A 20,365-nucleotide genomic window follows, 5' to 3' on the forward strand; every position below is an offset into this window, starting at 1 on the left:
TTTTTTAAGGATACAGAAAGGCGAGAAAAACAAAAAAAAAGGAAAAAGAAAAATAAGGCATTGTATCTAAAAGCATAGAGAAATCAAAAAATAAACAGAAAAATAAATAAAAACAGAAATATACACTAAAATCAAATTAATAAAATAGCAAGCAAACACATTTCCAATTCCACTCCGAATATATAGAGATTTCAAAGAAACTAGAAAAAGCAACCTTTTTTGTTTTTCGCTTCTCTCCTTTCAATTAGTAATGTAAATTGAGATCGATCACTTATTTTCAAATCAGTAAAGTTCGCACAGTTGAGGAAAAGTACATGACATTAATATATTCGTTATCCCCGTCCATTTTTACTGTTTTGTTAAAATTTCCTTTTCACACATTATTTCACTCGGTTCTTCTTTTCTTCTTCATGATCTTCTCCTTCCTCCACAGTATACACCCACCACCACCACCACCACCACTACCTCCTCCTCTTCACTTATGTTTAAATCAATAAATAAATAAATAGTAAAAAAAAAGAACTAACAATGTGGCGCACAGCTGCCGTACAAATCACCCAATCGATTATTAGGCGATTCAAATGGTATTTTGCCACATCTACTGCGATCCAACGCACTTTTTGCCTGTACGAGTAGCTCTTGAATTTCCGTTAAGTTATGCGCAAATGGGTGATACTCACCCAATTGCTTGTACTCTGGATTATTACGCATCATGGAATGTAAATAGGTGTGACCCCACAGCAATGCATACGGTGTGTACCACACTCCTACCAATTCAATTACAACAGAACCTGGTGGAAGAAATTGAAGCCACATAAGTCCATTACCATGAACACCTAATAACACATCTGTCATAGTTATAACACGTAACTGTTCTCGAATAGGAAGTGTTTCAAAAGCTACGGAACGCACCTCAAAGCCCATTCGTTGCGTTAGTTCAATAATAGCAGGTATGTTCGTTAATCGACGTGTACGACCTCGTCTATCAATAATTGTTACACGATATTTTTTTCCACAAGGTAGTGGGTTTCCAGGTGGTACACCTAATAAATCAAGAATGGTACCACTATAATTACGTGCTTCTGCTCCCATCATATCTTTAATATACCGTTTATCTATAATTCCATGTCTATAACATGCTGTTTGTACACTTTGTCCAGAAACTAAAGGATGAATTTTCTCTGGACGATTTGTTAAAATACGGTAAAAAGGCCAATATGGATTTCCTGCAAAAGGAAATTGTTTATCTTGTCCATACTTTGCGTTATGTGTGTCTTCATAGTTTAGTGGATTACCAAGTTTAACGTTACAGTAACCACCTTTATGTCTTCTTCCCCTTGCTATTCTAATGTACACATCAGCATCAGATTGACCAACCGCATCTTTTGTTTGAAAAGCTGGAAGAAGTGAAAGTGTCATGTGAAAGAGATCCTGACACCAAAATTGAAGAATCCATCCTTTCGTGATAGTATTAAGGGGTCCTGGAAGTGCTGCTTTAGTATCATTCGGAATTGGATTTGACCAATACTTTATATAAATAGATGGACTATGTCGCGAGAATTCATTGCATGCACGCATACCAGCCTTAAACCGTTGGGGTGATTGCTTTGTATCGTGAAAAAACAGTAAAGTACCCCGTTCAACACAGAAATTATGAACCTCATAGTGACAATATCCAAGTCGTTTAAGTGATGTAATGAAAGGACCCCCATCATGACTACTATTAGCAAAGGTAGCAGCATAAATAGTACCAGTGTTGTTGTCTACAATAACTTCAACAGGAACACCACTACTAGGAGAAATTATTATTATTATTATTATTATTATTATTATTATTATTATTATTATTATTATTATTATTATTATTATTATTCGTAGTAGTAGTAGTAGTAGTAGTAGTAGTAGTAGTAAGAGTAGGAACGATTTCTGTCGTTGAAACACCAGAACCAGTTAAGTTCTGCGGTGAAACTCTTGGATATACAACATTCTCATCTTCGACAGTTGAATTGGTCTCCCTTACTTGAATCCACAACAAGAGAATGGCTAACAACATGAGAAGAGCAACTCTACGCACAGATATCGTAACATGAGACCGACGATAAATATGTACTTGTCCCCGTTTCAAGAACTCCATTAGTCTTTTGAAGGGAAAAGAGGAAATAATAATTTTTAAAAAAGAAAGAAAAACAAAACAAGAGGAACAGTGGGGTTTTCTTTTCTTCAGAGATTATCGCACATCATCATAATAACTAGTATACAACAACACTGGAATGAAATAACCCATCCACCTCCCCAAAAAACAAAAAAAAAAGCAACCAAAAAAAGAAATGTTACAAAAATTGTTTAACCATGAGTTCGGTAATGCACGTACTCCATCATCCACTGCGCCTTCTTGCTTCCACACAATGGACAGCAATTAGGATTACGCAGAAATGCATCTCGCCGCTTCCCCACACTACACTTTCGCCCACGTTGCACCGAAGATTCTTCTGTGCTGTCACGCAAAAGTGTGCTTGGCCGTGCCGCGTACACGTGAAAACAACGCAGACAACGAAAGAGTGTTTTCTCGCCGCTGCGTCGCAGTGCATTTGTCGCCACGTGTTGCTGCAGCCGCAAGGCATGTTGTACCGCCTCAAGGGAAGATGCGTGTGGGGAAAAATATTTCGCGAGTTTCAATGCTGCAACAGGCGCTAATGGGATCTGAACAGTGGGAGAAACTTCCGTCTTTGATGGTCTGCGGTCGTGTGAGAGACGAAAGGCACGTCGTTCCTCCTGCAGAGATGCGGGGTCTTTTCGAAGTTGAACGCAGCGACGATTGGCGTCGTTAAACATATTGCGAAGAATGGAATCCTGTATCTGCATTGTTTCCATAGATTTGCGCTGACGTACTGTGGCGTTAGAAGACAATGTATTTGTATGAGAAAAAGAATGTTGTGTTAACTTATCCACATGTAGGGCTGCCTTCTCTAGTTTATTAGCGTAATGAGAAGGAACAAGGTAGGTTTCATTAACACCATAATGGGAACTAGTAGTACCTCTACTAGAGGAAGGTAATGCGGCATCTGATGATGATACATGGTATGTAGAAGTTAATTCCGTCTTATTTTTATTCTTATGTTCTGCTTCCTCTTTATTTCCTCCTTGTTTTCTCATCTTCGATTTTATATCATCCTGTGACGGTTTATCAAGTTCAAGTAAGAGTGCACCCCTACGTAATGGGCGTCGAGAGGTTACTGCATCTCGTTGTGGAACTAGCCGACTTGTATATGAAAGAGAGACTTTATGAGGTAGTAGCAGTATTGTTATCTGCCGCAACATTCTGCACTATCAAGTGCTATTACCATTTACGGGGGGAACAATAGACAAAGAAGAAGAAAAAAAGAAAGACGAAAACAAGAATAATAATAATCACAGTGTAAAAGAAAAACAAAAAACAAAATAAATATACATATAAAACAATCCCATATATATCAGATTATTTGGGTCCTTTGCTTGCAGGGGCGGTTTCTTTTTTTCGTTACTCATTTGTAATAATGTTCTTACTTTTTTTTTTGTTTTCTTTTTTCATTGATTTCACTCATCATTTTATAGAATCACTCCACAAAATACTTAATCGATTGTAGAGTTGGGCGTGTCGTCACGCCACATTTATATTTTAATTTAATTTTCTCTTCTTCATTTTGGGGTTGCTTACTGACTTAGACACCTTCAATTCTTTATCACCTTTTTCATTTGCTGCAGAATGATGGGATTTTTTCCCATGACGATTAACCGGTTGCTTTACTTCTTCCAAAGCATTCCCCTTTCTTTCCTCTTCCTCTTCTGTCCCTTCCTGGCGAGGATGCTTTCGTTGACCTGTTTTTTTTCCAGTTCCAATCGGCTTCTTTCGGTTACCAACAGTTCTTTCTGCTGGAGTTGCCGTTTTTTTTCGCCCAGACTTTCCCTCTGCAGCTCCTATTGCCCCTAATGTCCAATCAGCGGGTAGTAGTGCACCACGGCTGACACGAAGAATATCATCATGCAACTTTTTACAGTGATCCCACATGGGTGAGGGTGTTATAGTAATAACGTAAATATCACGCGGTGCGATGCAATCAAAAAATACCATACAACGATCTCTGGTAACAGCACGAACAGTTCGCACAACATGAGCTGCTGGTTCCCGCTCCACAAGTTCTGTCAAGTAGAAGCGACTCTTTTCTTCTTCCAGTTCATCTAATTGCCACACACGAGAGGAACGAAGAGGTGATATTCCTGTAGCTAGTGATGATACTTTTCCAGTTGTTGCTGAAGTTGATCCTAAATTAGGTGAAACAGCACTTCCATCGGAGATATGGTTATTAAATACACCTTCTCCTTCTGCTTCTGATCCTTCTATTATATCAGTATGTAACTCTGCAAAGGGAGGAGTAAGAGCTCGATCAGGCTGTAATAAGAGATGTGGATGGAACGCCATATGAAAATCAAATACACGGGGATCTGGGGTAAACAGTGCAGCTTCAATTTCTGTAGAATTACCACGACCTTCAATAAGGTTAAGTAATAATACCATAGCATTTTTAGCCAATTGTACTACACGATGCATAATCATTGGCCTCGGAGTATGCGCTGTAAATGGACTCTCAAGTGGGGCATAAGGAGTTGCAATAAACATACCTTGCTGATCACCCATGGTACGTACCAGTGCTGCAGCATCTGCTTGTACTTTATCATCCACTGCATATGGAAGAACCAGTGGAGTTGACCAATCATGTGTGGCGAGAAGTTGAAGAAAACGCATAAATCCAGCTTCTGATGTTTTTGGAGGATTTGATCCCAGGTAGGCATCAGCTACAAGTAGTTCCACGGCTTCAGGAAGAATAAATTCAAGTAAAACCATAGAACTTAACCAACGATTAGCTAAACGTGTCGCTGTGGCGTAACTGTAATGACCAAAGGCAATAGTACGTAAAAATTTAGCATGTTGAACACTCCAGAATAATTTTCTTTCAATCATAGCAGCTTCCGATTCTCGTTGTAAAGCTTTCAACAATGAAACTTCACGGTAATGAGCAATATACAAACGAAAAAGAAAACCTTTATAGATGATATCTACAGAATGATTTGTACATGATGTACGTACACAAAAGTTTTTCTTTTCTTGTACTCCTTCTTGACCTTGATGGCTGTCACCCTCTTTCTTCCATCTTATATTCTTCTTTTTACCTTTGCTATTTTCTTTACCGTAGTACTCTTGTAGTACCTTGGAAAGCTGAGCACAAATGGCTCCCTTAATTTTCGCAATAGCTTCAGGAGTATCAGGAATTTTATTTTTATCATCAATAGTCAAAACAGCATGAATAGGTTCAATTACTGGGGCAGTACTAAGTCCAGCAAAACACGGTTGGGTTAGATCATCTGTTGTGTATGTAAGTGCAAGATGGGGACGAATTGGAAATGTTGCAGTGTATCGTTCAGTAGGTGCGATAATATCAAGTGAAGTGAGTTTACACGGAAGCAACGTTCTTGGAATGGCGGCGACCATAGTTTCCACATCTCTACATGCTTCCATAAGGGTTTTTTGTACGAGAGGGGCGGCATCACGCCATTCGCCTCCTACACGTTCGTACAGTATTCCGTGTAGACCACTCATTAACTGATGTACTCGAACCTCTGGGGCTATATGGCGACGCAGGGCGTATTCCAGTACCCGTGCCATGACGACTGCGGCTGGTAGCATTGGTGTCTGACCGTCCTTCTCATTGATGGCCTCTTCAAAGTTCCAGAGAACGCAGCGGTAGACGCCGCCGTCTGGGAACTGCCGCGTGGAGGTGACGTCGGTACCCCAAAACTCATCAAATCGCGCGACAGCGTCGGTGTCTTCGAGTGGCGGTCCCCGCGTGAGTCGACTTCGCGCCGCCGCCTCCCCGTCGGCCGCCCGCACGGCCACCCGCAGCGTCTCCGGGCCGCAGCGCCACACCGTCGCGTACCGGGCGCGGGGGGCGAGGGCCTCGAGCACAACACCCCGCAGCGCCTCCGGCCGGTCCAGGCCGCCAGCGCCGGTGGTCCCCCCGCAGGAGACGGCGAGGCAAAAGTCAAATCGCAGCGGGAGCGGCCGGAAGGGCTGGCGGGTCACCGCCTCCACGGCGGCCGAAAGGGAGAGCGCCTCCGCCGCCGCGGCCCGCACGACGTGCTCGAAGAAGTCCGCGGAGGTGCGGAAGAGGAGATTCATCGTCTCACCCGTCAGGCGCAGCACCGCCACCTCCCCACGCTCCTCCGCGGCAGAAATACACATCTCCTTACCGCTGCTCACACTACCGCGGTTATCACTCGTCTTGGGTGTAAATCCTCGAGAGAGGTTTACCCACACAGCACGAACCACATTCTCTTCAGACATGGAGGGAGAGATAACACCTTCTTCAACAAGGCGTAGAACAAACGCTGAGAGATGGAATCCGCTTAAACCCTCAGGATGACCTGATGTACTCGCCATCAGACCGACATGATGCGCCCAGCATTTGAGAAATACTGTGGCACGAAGTATTGATTGACTTTGGGAGTAAAGTTCATGTAACTTACGCAGGTGCACTGTCATGAGAGCATCTTCCTGTACAAGGTAACTGTAGTGCGAGTTTTTACGAACAGCAGCTGCACTTGCAATACGCCCTGTTAATGCAATAGGTTGGAAGTGTATATCAACATGAAAAACCTCTCGTTTCATCTTTTTATCTCCCTTTACCCTAATAAAAGTAATTCGAAGGATTTTTTTCTCTCCATTGGCCCAGCAACCACCGAAAGGAATTTTTCGAATATCCCACATAACTGGTGAATGAAAAACCTTATTGTTATTATTATTATTATTATTATTATTATTATCATCACTGTCATCTTCCTTATTTTTACCATTTTGCTTTTCTCCTGCTCCTGTTGCTGTTTTCTTAAGCATCTCCCCATTATACTTTTTCAAATACTTCTCTACCTTTAGCAAGAACTCCTGTCGTTTCTCCAAGTACAAACCATCTTGAATATCTTTAAGTGAGCAAACTTCCTCTGGCACGATAAGTGCAAGATCTGCACCTACACCATGCTCCACTTGTGTTTCATACAACGACGTTGAGTGTACACAGGTACGAAGAAGAAAACTTCCAACAGTGTTGATAGGCCCCTCCGGTTGATTTGCATTTTCATTCCCACGTTGCTTATGGTTATCATTATCTGATACCGCTCCTGCCGCTGTCGTACCGCGAACAGTGAAGGAATACTTATTCATCTGGTAGAATTCCTCCATACATGCATGCAGTTGACGCAGCCGTAGCTCCACACGCTTTATGAGTCCATCCGACCAGTGCAGGTGGTACGGTGTGAGAGACATTTCCTTTCCTTAAGTACAGTAAAATAAGAAAAACAAGAGAGTTAATGAGAAATAAAGAACAACAACAAAAAAGAGAAACAATGAAATACAAACTAATTAAAAAAAAAATAGAGTATTTCTTCAAAAACTTACACCTTTATCCCGCAAACACCTGACAGGTGCAGATAAGAGTAATATAAAACAAACGTCAAATAACAACAACGAAACAAAGAAAAAACATAATAATAAACGCAGACGCACACACATACATATATGTTTACACAAATCACGTTAAAAGGTAAAATAAATAAATACACCAGAGAGGAATGTGCAGAACACATTTTCTCTTCCCAATATCAGAGAATAGCGCGGTTTCGAGTACCACGTGAAGTTCCAGGAGTTAACGACAACGAAGAATTCCTTTCACCTTGTTACTGCTCCCACATGAGGTGTAAGAAATCGCCGCAATGATGACCCTGGGGATAATAATCTTGAATTTTCATCAGTAACTCTATGATCAACATGTTCACTTTTCATATCATCGTCATAACTATTATCTTCATTGGTGTTGCCGTTATTTTTATCATCATCGTCATCGTCATCATCTCTACGCTTAACAAAAGAGCTACTTTGAAGTGTAAATCTTCGAGTTTTAGCATAGCGACCCACTTTTTCACGCAACCGGTTACGGGCAAGCTCTTCTTCTAATGACGCCAGTCGAAATTCTAGTGCTGGTGTCGCCTGACGAGACCGACGTGGCGTTTCTCGCTTTTCATGAGATGATAATAATCCATGTGTTGATTTCCATCCAATACTTCCTTTCTCTTCTGCTGGTAGGTGTAGGGTATCAGAAGTATTATCATCAGGTTGTGATGTTAACGCACTCACAAGTTCAGCAATCTCATCTTTTCGAGAGTTTATTTGTTTCTGTAACAATCTTTCCTTTTCACCCCAGTTTCTTGCCTCACGATCCTTTTTCTTTTCAAGATTTTCTACATACTCTGTCATTTGTGTATCATACTGCGTAAAAGCTTCTTTTAATAATTCTACTTCTTTTGAATGTGACTCATGTAATTCGGCGAGTTTCGTTGCCATTTCTTTTGTATGACTCTCTTCCTTCTGTTTAAGGAGATTCTCACGATGTTTTACCTCCGCTCGAAGTAAATCTAGCTGTTTTTCCATCTGGTTTTTAGATCCTTCAACTAGACGTAGCTGTTCAGTGGTTTTAAGCACTTCCTGAAAGACACTTTCCTTTGATCGGAGAGCGGATTTTAAATCATCAATAAAGGCATTTTTTTCATGCAGTTCATCCTTTAGTTTACCTATAGTTTGCTCTCTTAATTCCAGCTCGGTTGTGAGGCGTTGTTGTACACTTGCGGTAGATTCCCGTTGAGCACGAAGTTCATTAGGTGAATCTTCCTGTAAGCTTGTTCGCCCTGGTGATTGCAGTGACCGAGTCCACGATGTAGGTGATTGCTGTCGCGATAATGGAAGAGTAATATCATTCTCATACAACACAGAATTGTTGCTGAGGTATGGCGGTGTTTCTCTCCTGCGATAACTATTGCTATCACCAACATCACTATTATTGCCTCTATTTATCTGCATGGATGCATTGTTTTCATTGGGACTCCCTAAAGAATGAATAAATGACTCCCGGCAGAATGGAGAGGTGTATGTATCGGATGGGGCGTCAAAGAGGTCCACACGCTGCGGGTCTCGTTTGGAAGTTCCAAGCACCTCCAGCAGCTCTGTTGGGGCTACTGAGAAGGAGGGAGATGAGGTACGATGATGGGTAGTGGTGTTATTAATATTGCTGTTATAACTATTACTGCTGTTTCCTGCACCGAGTCCAAAGGAGGAAACGGCTGGAAAAGAATTCGGTCGAGAAAACTCCGGTGGTTCTACAAATGGAACTCCTTTCTTCCCAGCACGTGGTACATCTAATAAGATATGTCTCTCTCGGAGGTGATCACCATTACCACTACCATCATTACCACCGGTTTGAACAGTACGTATATGACTCGCCACTCCTCGCACAGCATCTGTGAATAAAGTAATATCATTATGATTTGCAAAGTTGAGGATAAGTACGGGTACCTTACGGTGCAACGAGAACTACTACCAGTTCCACGCTCTGAAATCCCAAGTTCTATCATATTCGTAAGCGTTATCGTTCGAGTAACACCACCAGCAGGAAGGGAGACAAGTAGTGCAGATGGTGTAAGAAATACACTACGCGGTAGGATGGAACCATCAGCCCCAATCTTTTCAACCTTTCCGTGAAAGAGAACAGAGTCAGCTTGTGCTGTTGTCATCATCATCACATCCCCTCGTCTACGTTTATATTATATATATATATGGTAGGCATCTCCTTCCCCCGTTCTATTTATGAGTTACACCGTTACGAGGAAATCATTCCAAGTGTGATTAGGAAAGGAATTACAAAAAAAAAAAAAATGAAGAGAGAAAAAGAATAACTATTTCCAAATTACAACAACAAAAAGGAGCTGGTTATTCCCAATAGTAGAGGTAGATGCTTTAAACATTACTCTTACCTTCTACAGATTATACGTGCCAATTCATTCCTTGTTTTTTTTTTTTTACCCTTCTTGAAAATAGCGATATTTGCAATACAGCAGGTTCCGTTTCGGACAATAGTAGCAAGGAAGAAAAAGAAACTACAATACCAACAAGAACTACCACAAAAAAGGCGAAAGAAAATGATTTCACTATTATGTGTCTTGTTTCTCTCTCCATCTCTCGCTCTTTTTTTTTTTCGGATAGTCTATAGAGATGTGACGTCTCCCATCGTCCACACTTCTACACGACCATCCAAACTACCAGTGGCAAAAACCGGATCATCAATCCCTGGTGAAGCAGCAAGAGCCGAATTACTGGTAAGAAGACTAACAACGCTATTGATAGTATTCTTATGTCGTGTATGTTCCTCATCGAGTAATTCAACTTGCCCAATACGTGCTTCATTTTGAAAGCGTTCACGTGCAAGTTGTTGCGCCGTTTTTACTCCCTTTCTACGATTCATAGTCCACTTACCACTCATGCGCCACCCCACCCCACCATCTACTGGTGTGAAAAGAACTGGATAATAATCAAAACCCCCACCAACAAGGTGATCATCCACTACAAATGTGAGTGCCTTCAGTGGGAGTATAGACAAATTGACCGTATACAAGTTTGAAGACCATGTATGCCCTTCGGCACTTCCAGAGAAAGATGAAATATCAATAACATGCACTCTACTATCATGGGTGGCAACGGCAAGTCTCTGACCAGATGGTGTCCAGGCCACAGCGTGAACCCATGTCCCAAACTGTTTTTCCATATAAACATGACCAAAAGAAGCGGATTTCTGGGTATCTATCTTCTTAACAAAGGTAGAAACTAGCAACAACTTTCCATCTGTTCCACCAGAGGCTAATAAGGCATCGTCTGATGGATGTGGGGCAAGAGCCGTTACGGTACTAGTATGACCTTCCAGTAAACGACAGATCCACCACTCATCATTTGGATCAAAACGTCCAACAGCAATATTAGCCGCTGCAGAACCGACATAAATCTTTCCACCAGAGGAACTCCACGCACAACTCGTTAAGCCTCGCTTTACACCTGCATCAAGTAATACCATTTGCGGTTTCCATTTCCCTTTAGCATTACGGCACCAAACAAATGCTGTACGATCCTGTGAACATGATAAAATACGGTCTGTTTCCCCATGCCACGCAGTAGCAGATACAGACTGGTCGTGTTGCTCTAAAGTAGCGTAAATTTCCCAAGTAGTACAGTCTGTTTTATCTTTGCATCTCGCCACATGTACCAAATGATTATTTGGGGAAAACACACACTCAGAGAAATCATTATTAAAGGAAAGTCCAATAATAGCGGCCCCACAAATTGTATCTTTCAATTTTTCTGCGGTCATAATAATATTAATAATATGTCTTCGCTCGCGTAATTTCCGCTGTACTCTTTTCCCTCGTTTTTTTTCTCAAAAAAAAAAAAATAATATTTGCTCGTTGTTATTGCTCCTCCCCACGCAACTTCTTTCTCCTTTGTTTTCCACCTACCACCAACCGATAAGTAGCTAACAGTAACAGCAACAAAAAAAGCAATGAAAAAAAGAAAAAAAAAAGAAACAGAAACCATAATGACAAACACGTTTATAGTAATACCTACAACAACATATAAATATATTGAAACACATCTAAAAAGAAAAAATTTTCTTTCTATATTATTTCTTCGCTTCCAACCGTCATCCCTCACATCATTATCTCTTGTTGTTTGATTTATTTATTTTTGTTTTGTATTATTGGTACTACAATTAATGCAGATCCCAATAAATAAACATATATATATATATATATATATATATATATATCACAATTCAATTCGTCTTGAGTTTAGTCACTGCGCCCCCACATCTTCTGGCCTAATTGCCGTTATCAACAAGAGAAGCAACTGAAACTTGTGGTGGTCGCCAATGTGGACTTGTGCGAGGATTGTGATACAACACCCGCTGCAGTCCATCTTTAAATCCACTAAAGTTTATGTTGCTATCTTTCTGATGTGGCAATAGTTCTCGTTTGAGATCTACCACGTACTTGCCACACTTATCAAAGTTAGCTGATACCAAAACGATATTGCAATCCTGCTCAGCATACACTTTCCTTCCATTCACAACATCCATACGTGCTAAATTTAATGCAAAGGCAGCACATCTGGAAAATGTCTTCTTTACACCAATACCATAACGATCACAATCACGGCTTAATGCTAGTTCCTCTTGTAGAGAAACTAAATGAATGAAATCACGGTATTTTTTTAAAAATTGCATTAAAATACGACGACGACTTTCCACTATAACTTCCTGCTCTGACGCTAATTCACGCCAATTTGAATCATGAAGTAATTGTTGTGGTCCTTTTTCAAAGGTGGTATCAATTCGTTTTCCACTACCACGTCGTAATACAGCAAGTGAAGAATACGGAATTACTACAGCAGAGTAGTAAGAAATAAAAGGAATAAACCATTCCTCAATATTTGCTAAAACATCAGCTGCTAGAACCGCAATAGCAGAACCTTTAGGAATACGTGTAGGTGCTTGCGGACTCATTCCAGTAAAGGTATTCATACACAATTGAGCTACACGTATGAGTGGACGCATGTAAGATTCAAGATCTGGATTCATTGTTGGGTCAACACGAAGACGTAAAAGTGCTGTCTCAACAGCTTCCCCATAAACTGGATATTGTCTCAACAGATCTTCTTCTAATGTAACAGCCATACCACTCGTACTAAGGGCCGTGCGTTTTTCTGCATGATCATCAACTGTTGCCTCTAGAGAGAGTTGTTTATTCCTATTCCCACTCTCTAGTAGACTTTTAAGAGTGAGTTCATGCCAGTCAAAGATACGAAGAGCAGTGGATACGCCCTGAGGATGAACACTTGCCGTCTTAATTAAATACGCATACGTCTGTGGAGTGGGTGTAATCCTGTAGGATGTCTGCATCAGCCGCACCACCTCCTCCGCATCCCGCACCGTAGGCGCACAGGAGAGAACGGCGTGAAACGCACGGCGTGTGAGTGGGGCGCCGGCCTCGACGAGTACTTCCAGCGTCTGGCGTGCATCCGCCCCGTAGCCCGCCGTGGCGTACGCCCGCAGCAAATTTGTGTACACCGCCGGTGTAAAGTTATCGACCCCGCACTGCTGTCGGGCCTCGTGGTAAAAGGCAAAGGCATGCGTTGGTTCCCTCGTAGTGGCACAACAGGCAATAAGGGCGGCGTATGTGTTGGCGTTTGGTTGGAGTCCAATATCCCGCAGTCGACGGTAAAGGGCAAGTGCGACAGACATGCGTTGTGGGTTTTCAACAGCACGACTCACGGCATCAATGAGGGCGGTGTACAATTCCACAGAAACTGATACAGCAGCGGCCGCTTCACTTTCTACCAATAACTCTTGTAATTGGGCAAAATGAGCCGTATTATCACAACTACCAGCAAGAGCAATGAGTGCCTTCGTAATATCTTGCTCTGAAAGAGGAAATATACCATTCTGGGCGTGTTGCATGTACCTTTGAAAGAGAGAATAAGCAATATCAAACTTTCGTGTAGATGTACAACTCTGAATAGCATAAATATGATCAACTGCTGATACAGGTATAAGTGTATGTCGTGCCTCTTCTTCTACAGTTTCCACAACAGTATCTAAGGAAAAGGTTAATAATTGATGTTCATCCTCCTCAAGCTCATTTTCTTTATTCTTCTTCTTTTTCTTCTCTGCAACACGCTCAAGCAATTCACTAAGGTTAATAAGTTGATCAAGTGATTCAACAGCTAGTGTATAATTACCTGTCAGACTAGATAACTCCAAAACTGTACGCCACATATCAGCCATAGCAACATCCGGTAGATTCCACTCCAGCATTAAGCGAAAATCTTCATCTCCTAAAGAAGAAATAGTATTAGAACTAAAATTTGTCAACGCAACAGGAGCTTTCCATTGCCGTAGTTGCTCAACAAAACATTCTATTTCATATAATTTTTCCTGAAACTCATGTTCACTAAGTTCATCTCCCATTTCAGTTACCCCTTCTTTTACTTCTTGTACCATTTCAACTGCTTTTCGAAGAAGTACTCGAACAGCAAGTGGGTCTGATAAAGATTTTGTAATTCGTTTAAATATTTCTAAGGTCTCATTACTTTCTTTGCCGTTGGTACACTGTATATTTTCACTTCCTTCATTCTTTAAATGTAGTTTCAATTGCATTGCTTCACGAAGCACATCTGTGAGAATTCGCAATGGTGGTGCTGCATATGGCATACTTAAAAGAGAAGTTAAGCTATCGAAACGTCCATGATGCAAGCGATATAAATAAGCCTGTGGAGACGTCGGTCCTGATATAGGTAGAGAATCAGTACTGTTAAAAAAACTAATTGTAGCATTCCTGTTGTTTCTATTATTATCATTATTATTATCACCATTTATTCCTTGTATGTTTTCTGAACTTCCATTATTCTCTTCCCAGTATGTACTTTTTATAGCTGATGATTGCATTGCAGTCGCAGCGGCCCGTCCCGCCGCTTGTGATTGTCTGTGATTGCCTGGACGATGAACACGGTAGTGTAAACAGTAGCTAGTACTGTAATACGATCGGGATGTCCATATGCATTTCACGAAAACACTTCCACTTCTGCCAGATCGAATAAAAAACATATCTGATATTTTATAGTCTTTTCTTTTCTTCCTATATTCGCTCTTCTTCTTCTTTTCAATGTCTAAATAATGAAAAAGAACTAAGAAGGAAAGAAAAGACAAGAATTTCTGAAGCAAAAAAAAAAAAAAAAATACCAATTACGTCGGTTTTCTGTTCTTCACTGTACAGAAAATATTTTTTTTTCTTGAGTTTCAGATTCAATTTTTTTTTTCTTGAATTCGCTTATTTTGGTTCCATCCCCCCTCTCTTGGGACTATATTTTCTGTACGCCTTATCAGAGTAATCTCTCTAAGAGAGGAAGTACCGCAGCGTTCCACTTGTCATCCCATGTTTCACGTCTGCTTTTCATTACGTGATTTCGTTTCGTTTCCAAAGACTCTGTCTTATCTTGCACAGTACTGCAAGAGAGAAGATGTTTCCATATAATTTCCTCCAACTCCTCTGCGTCACGAAAGAGCCAACCACATTGTTTATCCAGCAATTCACTGAGTGCCTCATAGCGCAGGGCGACAACAGGGAGTCCAGAGCCCAACATGTCCACCGCCTTCATGGGCAAATCCAATCCGCTGGAGGACTGATGCAGGCAGAGTCCCGCATCCGCCGCCCCAAGTGCCATTGCATAGTGTTTGTAAGATTGAAAGTACACCGTTGTTACAGTTACTAAAGGTGATAAATGTGCCGCGGCAACGGTCTTTTCAAAACGTTCCCGTGAAACACCCTTGCCTGTGACGAGAAACCAAATGGGTTGTACAGGGGAATGGGGGGAGGGTTGCGTCATATCATTATCTCCTTCTTTGTGAAGTTCTTGCTGTAAACGTTTATCAATTCGCACCAGTGCGTCTACTACTACAGTGTAGTCATCATCTGGGGTCCAGCTGGTGGAAGCAATTATAAATAATCCATTACGCCCAGTACCTAAAGCAGAATCCTCTTTCTTCACTATATCATTTAAAATAAATGCGGGTGGAGGTGATAGCCCCATAACCTCGTTGCGACTCGTAGAGGTTAAATGCAGCATGGGTTCCAATACCTCTTTTACAAATTGACTCCGTAAGCAAGGACCAAAAAAAGATGGAGCTGTATCATACAATACTACAACTTCATTTTCTTTAGATTCAAAACCTATTTTTTTAGTTGAATTTTTTTCCTCTATTCGGCAAAGAGCTCTTCGCATGGCTTGACTAACTGTTACATTACCATTTCCAAGACATAAATGACACTCAAATAAACGATATAACCAAACCATTATAGAAGGTCTACCATCGTTTTGCATAATTGTAAATCCAAAATTGTGCCAATCCACAACAAGAGCAGGGCACATTACCGACCGTAAAGGAGGCTGACTAGTTATATTTCGTTTTAATTCTTGTTGAAGTTTTAATCCTTCACGTATTTCAATAACTGCAGTTTTCATCAACCATGAGGCAGGTATTATAAAAAAATAGTACGCTATTGCATTTCCTAGGAGTATACAAGGACGAACAAAGTATTTTATAACGGGAACAAAAGGCACAGCTGGAGGTAATTGTATCAAAATAAGATCAACTAAAAGTAATTGACCCCTACCATTAACGCTCATTAAGGAAGCACGAATAACTAACCACGCAAAAACGACAGCGCAGATAAACATACGATATATTGTTGATATCACCCAATAAAGACGTGGATGGGAAAAAAGAAAACGCAAAAAAGAAGGAGGAGTAATTGGCGGTATTAAACAACTTGTGTCTATGACGCAATCATATTCCTCTTTACTAGAATCGTTACTAGAATTCAAAGTTGAACCCATACCAGTAAAACTGATACGCATAGATTGTAGAGAGTCAATAAGACTATTTCCCATATCAAAACCCACTAAAACAATCTCATCAAACATTCCACATTTTGCCAAACTAGAAGAGTGATACTGCATGCGGGGTGATCTAGCAAAGTCTCCACCCACTACAACTACCGCCTTCCGTACTATTGCCTTGCTGTGCCTACGAAGTAGAGGAGAAATAGGTTTCCCACTAGACTCCATTTCAGAAATTGTTCGTCGAATGGCTTCTCTTCTTTCTGAGCCAAGATTTGAGCGTAATAGCAGCGTCAAAACAATTGAAAACCATATGGCAAGTGAACAGAAGACAGGAAAGAATATTGTCCACATCAGTTTGTCATAGTCAAACATGTTTTTCACTGACAATACTTCTCACACTTCACAGGCCCTTTTTAACTGCAACCGAAAATTACTTCCACTATCACTTCTATAATGTATTCACAATAAAGCCCTCGAAGGCTTAAAAAAAAGAAACCGGAAAAATTTACTATTCTTACTAAATAATAATAATAATAATAACAGATAAAACAAAAAAAAAAAAAAGACATGCGTACACCTGGGAACATAACTCTAAATTGGTATCAAATAAAATGAACACATTACTTGCACAGTCTATTCATTTTAGTCATTTTTTTTTTAATTTACATTCTTCTTTTTTTGTTTGTTTATTTGTTAGATCATATATGTGTCACTTGTCGTTATTATTAAACTTCTCTGTAACCACGACACGTTCAATCACAACGGGTGTTAGTGGTTTATCATTTTCCCCTCTTGCCGTCTGCACGATTGCCTGTACCACTGACTTCCCTCCCACCACAAATCCAAACACAGTGTGTTTACCACTCAACCACGGTGCCTTTTCCCCAACTGTAATAAAAAACTGTGATTCATTCGTATTAGGTCCACGATTTGCCATACAAACCCAATAAACAGTTGGATAATGGAAAAACTCCATTATGTTTAACCCTTCGTCCTCAAATGTTCCACCAAAAATACTCTTGCCACCAGTTCCATCACCTACTGGACATCCACCTTGAATCATAAATCCTGGAACTACACGATGGAATGTTAGACCATTATAAAATTCTTGATTTACTAATCCAATAAAATTTTCAACCGTTTTGGGAGCAAAAGATGGCATAAGATGCACTGTAATTGTTCCAAAACACCTTATAGAAAAAGAGGCATAAATATTTTTATCACCCAATTCTATATTACGAGATGTAGAAGCTGTAATAATGTTTTTTACTCGACGATCCTCCAGATCAATATCTTCTTCACTCGTATCATTTTCTATCTTGGATATAGATTCTGTTTTTTCTTCTTGTTCTCTGCTATCTGTATCCTCAGGTTCTCGTGGAGCCACAGAATGAACAGAGGACTGTAATTGCTGAAGATCACCACAATTAAAATCACGCTTCTGACTTAATTCTGTCAATATCTTTTCATAACGTACCTGTTCTGCCTTTACCGTATCTGCATCCATACCGGTTGTAACAGTATCTGTGGTATCTCCTCCCAATATTTTGCCTTTGATAGAAGCCTCATAGTTTGTATACAAAATAAGAGCATTTTCCCCAAATGAAGTAGTACAGAAAATTGGATCATCAGCGCTAACACAAGAACGACTTCCACTAGCACTAGCAGCAAGAGTTACACTACTTGGAACAACAAAAAGTCGTTTAACATCTTCCTGTGAAAGTGCCAAACCAACAGGAGATTGTGCCACAAGATTTTTTAGTGCTTGGCTTGCTGGAACGGCTTGCCGAAGTAATAACAGCGGTGCAGCTAAACGCCAAGAGTTACACATTCTTGTTGTTATTGTTTTTGTTGTTGATGATGATGATTCTGCTGGTAATAGAGTTTCACGAATATTCTTCTCAACATCTCCAATTGAACGCGGTAACTGTTCCATGTGGAACGTCATTCTCGTCATATCACTTTTCATTTCCCCCGTGGGTGTATTTGAAGTTATCTTATTAGCCGTACTGATACTATTATTATTATTACTATTATTATTATTACTAGTAGTACTATTCCCACCTATCATTATTGTTGTTGGAATGGAAGCCCGAAATACAAATATCCTTCTACCACACACATGTCCCTCTAACGCAGAACTCATGCCAATCTCTGGCACAAACACCCACACACCTCCAACTCTCCCGCCCTGTGCTGTTTTCCCAACCGCATCTTCCACAACAATATCAAATACCACACCTCGCAGGGATAAAAGTGTTGTTTGTATTGATATCTCATTATGTAACTGCGGCACACTTACTTCCTCCGTCTCACCACGGCAGAGAAAGCCTCCACTAGCAAAATCAAATACATATGAACATACACGCACATGACCATTGTATAAAATACAACTCGCCACCACGAAATATTTTCCACTCGGAGAGAAACGTACACTAAGTGGTATCATTGTTTTACCGGATTTTGCATTCACAACGGATTCACGAAGTAAAGTGAAAAAACCTGTTTTTTGTCGACGCTCAAATGCAATCCAGTTACGTAACATCATTGGATCTGCTGCACCACGATTTGGGATACCAGGAATAACACTAAGAGATAGGATCATGTTTCCCTCAACATCACAACGCGTTGTAATACGTGCGTAGTCAATAATACCCTTTTCATCCACTAAAACGACCAATCCACTTGAAAGGTGTTGTTGACAGCAGATAACAAGATTAGCGGTACTTATTGGATGAGATGGTATAACGATTGCAGTTGCATTATCACCTGAAGTTCTCTTGTTAAAGCAAGGAAATAAAATAACGCCGCTAGATCCACGTGCTTCCGATACGAAAAAAACAACATACGGCTGATAATCATAATGTAATAAGAAGGGTTTTCGTGTAACAGTTTCTTTCCAGTATGATAATGACTTTTTATTCCGAAGTGTTGCACTAAATTGAAAAGATAATCGTGACTCTACCGCCATTAAGGTAGAATTCACTCGACGAACCTCTACAAGTACTGTCACAACTCCAGCTATCATCTCTACACGTGGAGTAACTCGTACTACGAAAAGTGAAGAGTTAATAGAATCCGCTAATATGTGGTGTTCTACCAAACTCTCCTCCGATTCTTTTACCTGATCTGTATCAGTTTGTGGAAAAATTCCTTGACGTTCTCCCATGAAAAATACACCACGTGGAAGTTTACGCCAGGCGCGTAGTGTTCCAATCGCATCAATTGTAACAATCAGCGCTCCAAGCTCATCCTGCACTAAAGCAACATCATGTACAATAGGATCATGACGGTAGCTACGCTCGTATAGCGAGGGTGTAGGATATCCTTCACTATTAAGTAATTGCATAACGCACATTTCCTCTTTCCTTTCATCACATTCTACACTATTCATCTCTTCTGCTATTTCCTCATGCATCTTTTCATTATTATGACTATGTATATATTTTTTGATTCCCCGTTGGTTATCCCAGGCATCACTGTTATGGATGGGATTTCCATTTTCTCCACTAGAGGAACGGGGCCTTTTCTCTCGCGTTATCGTCGTAGAAAAAGAGATCCCTGTGGCTGTTGTTTCATCCTGCGGGTGATGTAATAACGCCTCTGGAATAGAAGGTAGAAAGTCATCATCATCACTGCTGTTATTATTATTATTATTATTATTATTATTATTATTATTATTATTATTATTATTATTATTCGTATTTTCTTGATGATGAATTTTCTGGCTGCTGCTATCACAATCCGACATGGTTGTCTATCTGTAAATCGCCTCTCCTTTCTCCTTCGCATTAGCAAAGTAGTACATCAATCAAGAAGAAAACAAAAATAATAAAAAACAAACAGTTTAATATTAACAGAGAAAACTGTATACAGGTGTTAACACTACCTGTGAGAGGACAGCCAAGCATTAACAAGAATATTGAAAGTAGAAAGGGGAGAGCAAAGAGCAGATGGGTAAATAGTAGTGGCAGCAAAATAAAAAACAAGCAGTATCTACCTTAA

General features: G+C 40.5%; 8 protein-coding genes across 10 annotated transcripts; all 8 read right to left on the minus strand.

Moving 5' to 3' along the window:
- Nucleotides 1–522: 522 nt before the first annotated feature.
- On the minus strand, nucleotides 523–2,134 carry LSM04_007041 (the record flags this gene model as incomplete). 2 transcript variants are annotated; one of them, XM_067337012.1, is made up of 2 exons in its annotated part: nucleotides 523–1,763; nucleotides 1,948–2,134. In XM_067337012.1, the coding sequence occupies 2 exons, from the start codon at nucleotides 2,132–2,134 to the stop codon at nucleotides 523–525; spliced, it is 1,428 nt and encodes a 475-aa protein (XP_067189893.1). The 2 variants fall into 2 exon arrangements, with proteins under 2 accessions (XP_067189893.1, XP_067189892.1); XM_067337011.1 differs by having other exon boundaries at nucleotides 523–1,720; nucleotides 1,794–2,134.
- A 209-nt stretch (nucleotides 2,135–2,343) lies between these two features.
- On the minus strand, nucleotides 2,344–3,318 carry LSM04_006214 (uncharacterized protein; the record flags this gene model as incomplete). Its single annotated transcript, XM_067337014.1, has 1 exon — nucleotides 2,344–3,318. The coding sequence occupies one exon, from the start codon at nucleotides 3,316–3,318 to the stop codon at nucleotides 2,344–2,346; it is 975 nt and encodes a 324-aa protein (XP_067189858.1).
- Nucleotides 3,319–3,655: 337 nt separating this feature from the next.
- Nucleotides 3,656–7,351, minus strand: LSM04_008028 (the record flags this gene model as incomplete). Of its 2 annotated transcripts, none has more annotated exons than XM_067337015.1 (1): nucleotides 3,656–7,351. In XM_067337015.1, the coding sequence occupies one exon, from the start codon at nucleotides 7,349–7,351 to the stop codon at nucleotides 3,656–3,658; it is 3,696 nt and encodes a 1,231-aa protein (XP_067189946.1). The 2 variants fall into 2 exon arrangements, with proteins under 2 accessions (XP_067189946.1, XP_067189947.1); XM_067337016.1 differs by having other exon boundaries at nucleotides 3,656–5,719.
- A 402-nt stretch (nucleotides 7,352–7,753) lies between these two features.
- Nucleotides 7,754–9,648, minus strand: LSM04_003424 (uncharacterized protein; the record flags this gene model as incomplete). Its single annotated transcript, XM_067337017.1, has 2 exons — nucleotides 7,754–9,375; nucleotides 9,453–9,648. The coding sequence occupies 2 exons, from the start codon at nucleotides 9,646–9,648 to the stop codon at nucleotides 7,754–7,756; spliced, it is 1,818 nt and encodes a 605-aa protein (XP_067189717.1).
- Nucleotides 9,649–10,118: 470 nt separating this feature from the next.
- On the minus strand, nucleotides 10,119–11,273 carry LSM04_004832 (WD40 repeat; the record flags this gene model as incomplete). The annotated part of the gene is made up of 1 exon (XM_067337018.1): nucleotides 10,119–11,273. One exon carries the CDS (start codon nucleotides 11,271–11,273, stop codon nucleotides 10,119–10,121), a length of 1,155 nt encoding a protein of 384 aa, XP_067189794.1.
- Nucleotides 11,274–11,780: 507 nt separating this feature from the next.
- LSM04_002389 (uncharacterized protein) lies at nucleotides 11,781–14,564 on the minus strand (the record flags this gene model as incomplete). The annotated part of the gene is made up of 1 exon (XM_067337019.1): nucleotides 11,781–14,564. One exon carries the CDS (start codon nucleotides 14,562–14,564, stop codon nucleotides 11,781–11,783), a length of 2,784 nt encoding a protein of 927 aa, XP_067189665.1.
- A 275-nt stretch (nucleotides 14,565–14,839) lies between these two features.
- LSM04_009251 (uncharacterized protein) lies at nucleotides 14,840–16,732 on the minus strand (the record flags this gene model as incomplete). Its single annotated transcript, XM_067337020.1, has 1 exon — nucleotides 14,840–16,732. The coding sequence occupies one exon, from the start codon at nucleotides 16,730–16,732 to the stop codon at nucleotides 14,840–14,842; it is 1,893 nt and encodes a 630-aa protein (XP_067189990.1).
- Nucleotides 16,733–17,069: 337 nt separating this feature from the next.
- Nucleotides 17,070–20,111, minus strand: LSM04_000115 (Cyclophilin-type peptidyl-prolyl cis-trans isomerase domain; the record flags this gene model as incomplete). The annotated part of the gene is made up of 1 exon (XM_067337021.1): nucleotides 17,070–20,111. The coding sequence occupies one exon, from the start codon at nucleotides 20,109–20,111 to the stop codon at nucleotides 17,070–17,072; it is 3,042 nt and encodes a 1,013-aa protein (XP_067189559.1).
- Between the last annotated feature and the right edge of the window lie 254 nt (nucleotides 20,112–20,365).

This window comes from Trypanosoma melophagium, assembly GCF_022059095.1.
Source record: "Trypanosoma melophagium isolate St. Kilda chromosome Unknown ctg3segment0, whole genome shotgun sequence".
Taxonomy (NCBI): domain Eukaryota; phylum Euglenozoa; class Kinetoplastea; order Trypanosomatida; family Trypanosomatidae; genus Trypanosoma; species Trypanosoma melophagium.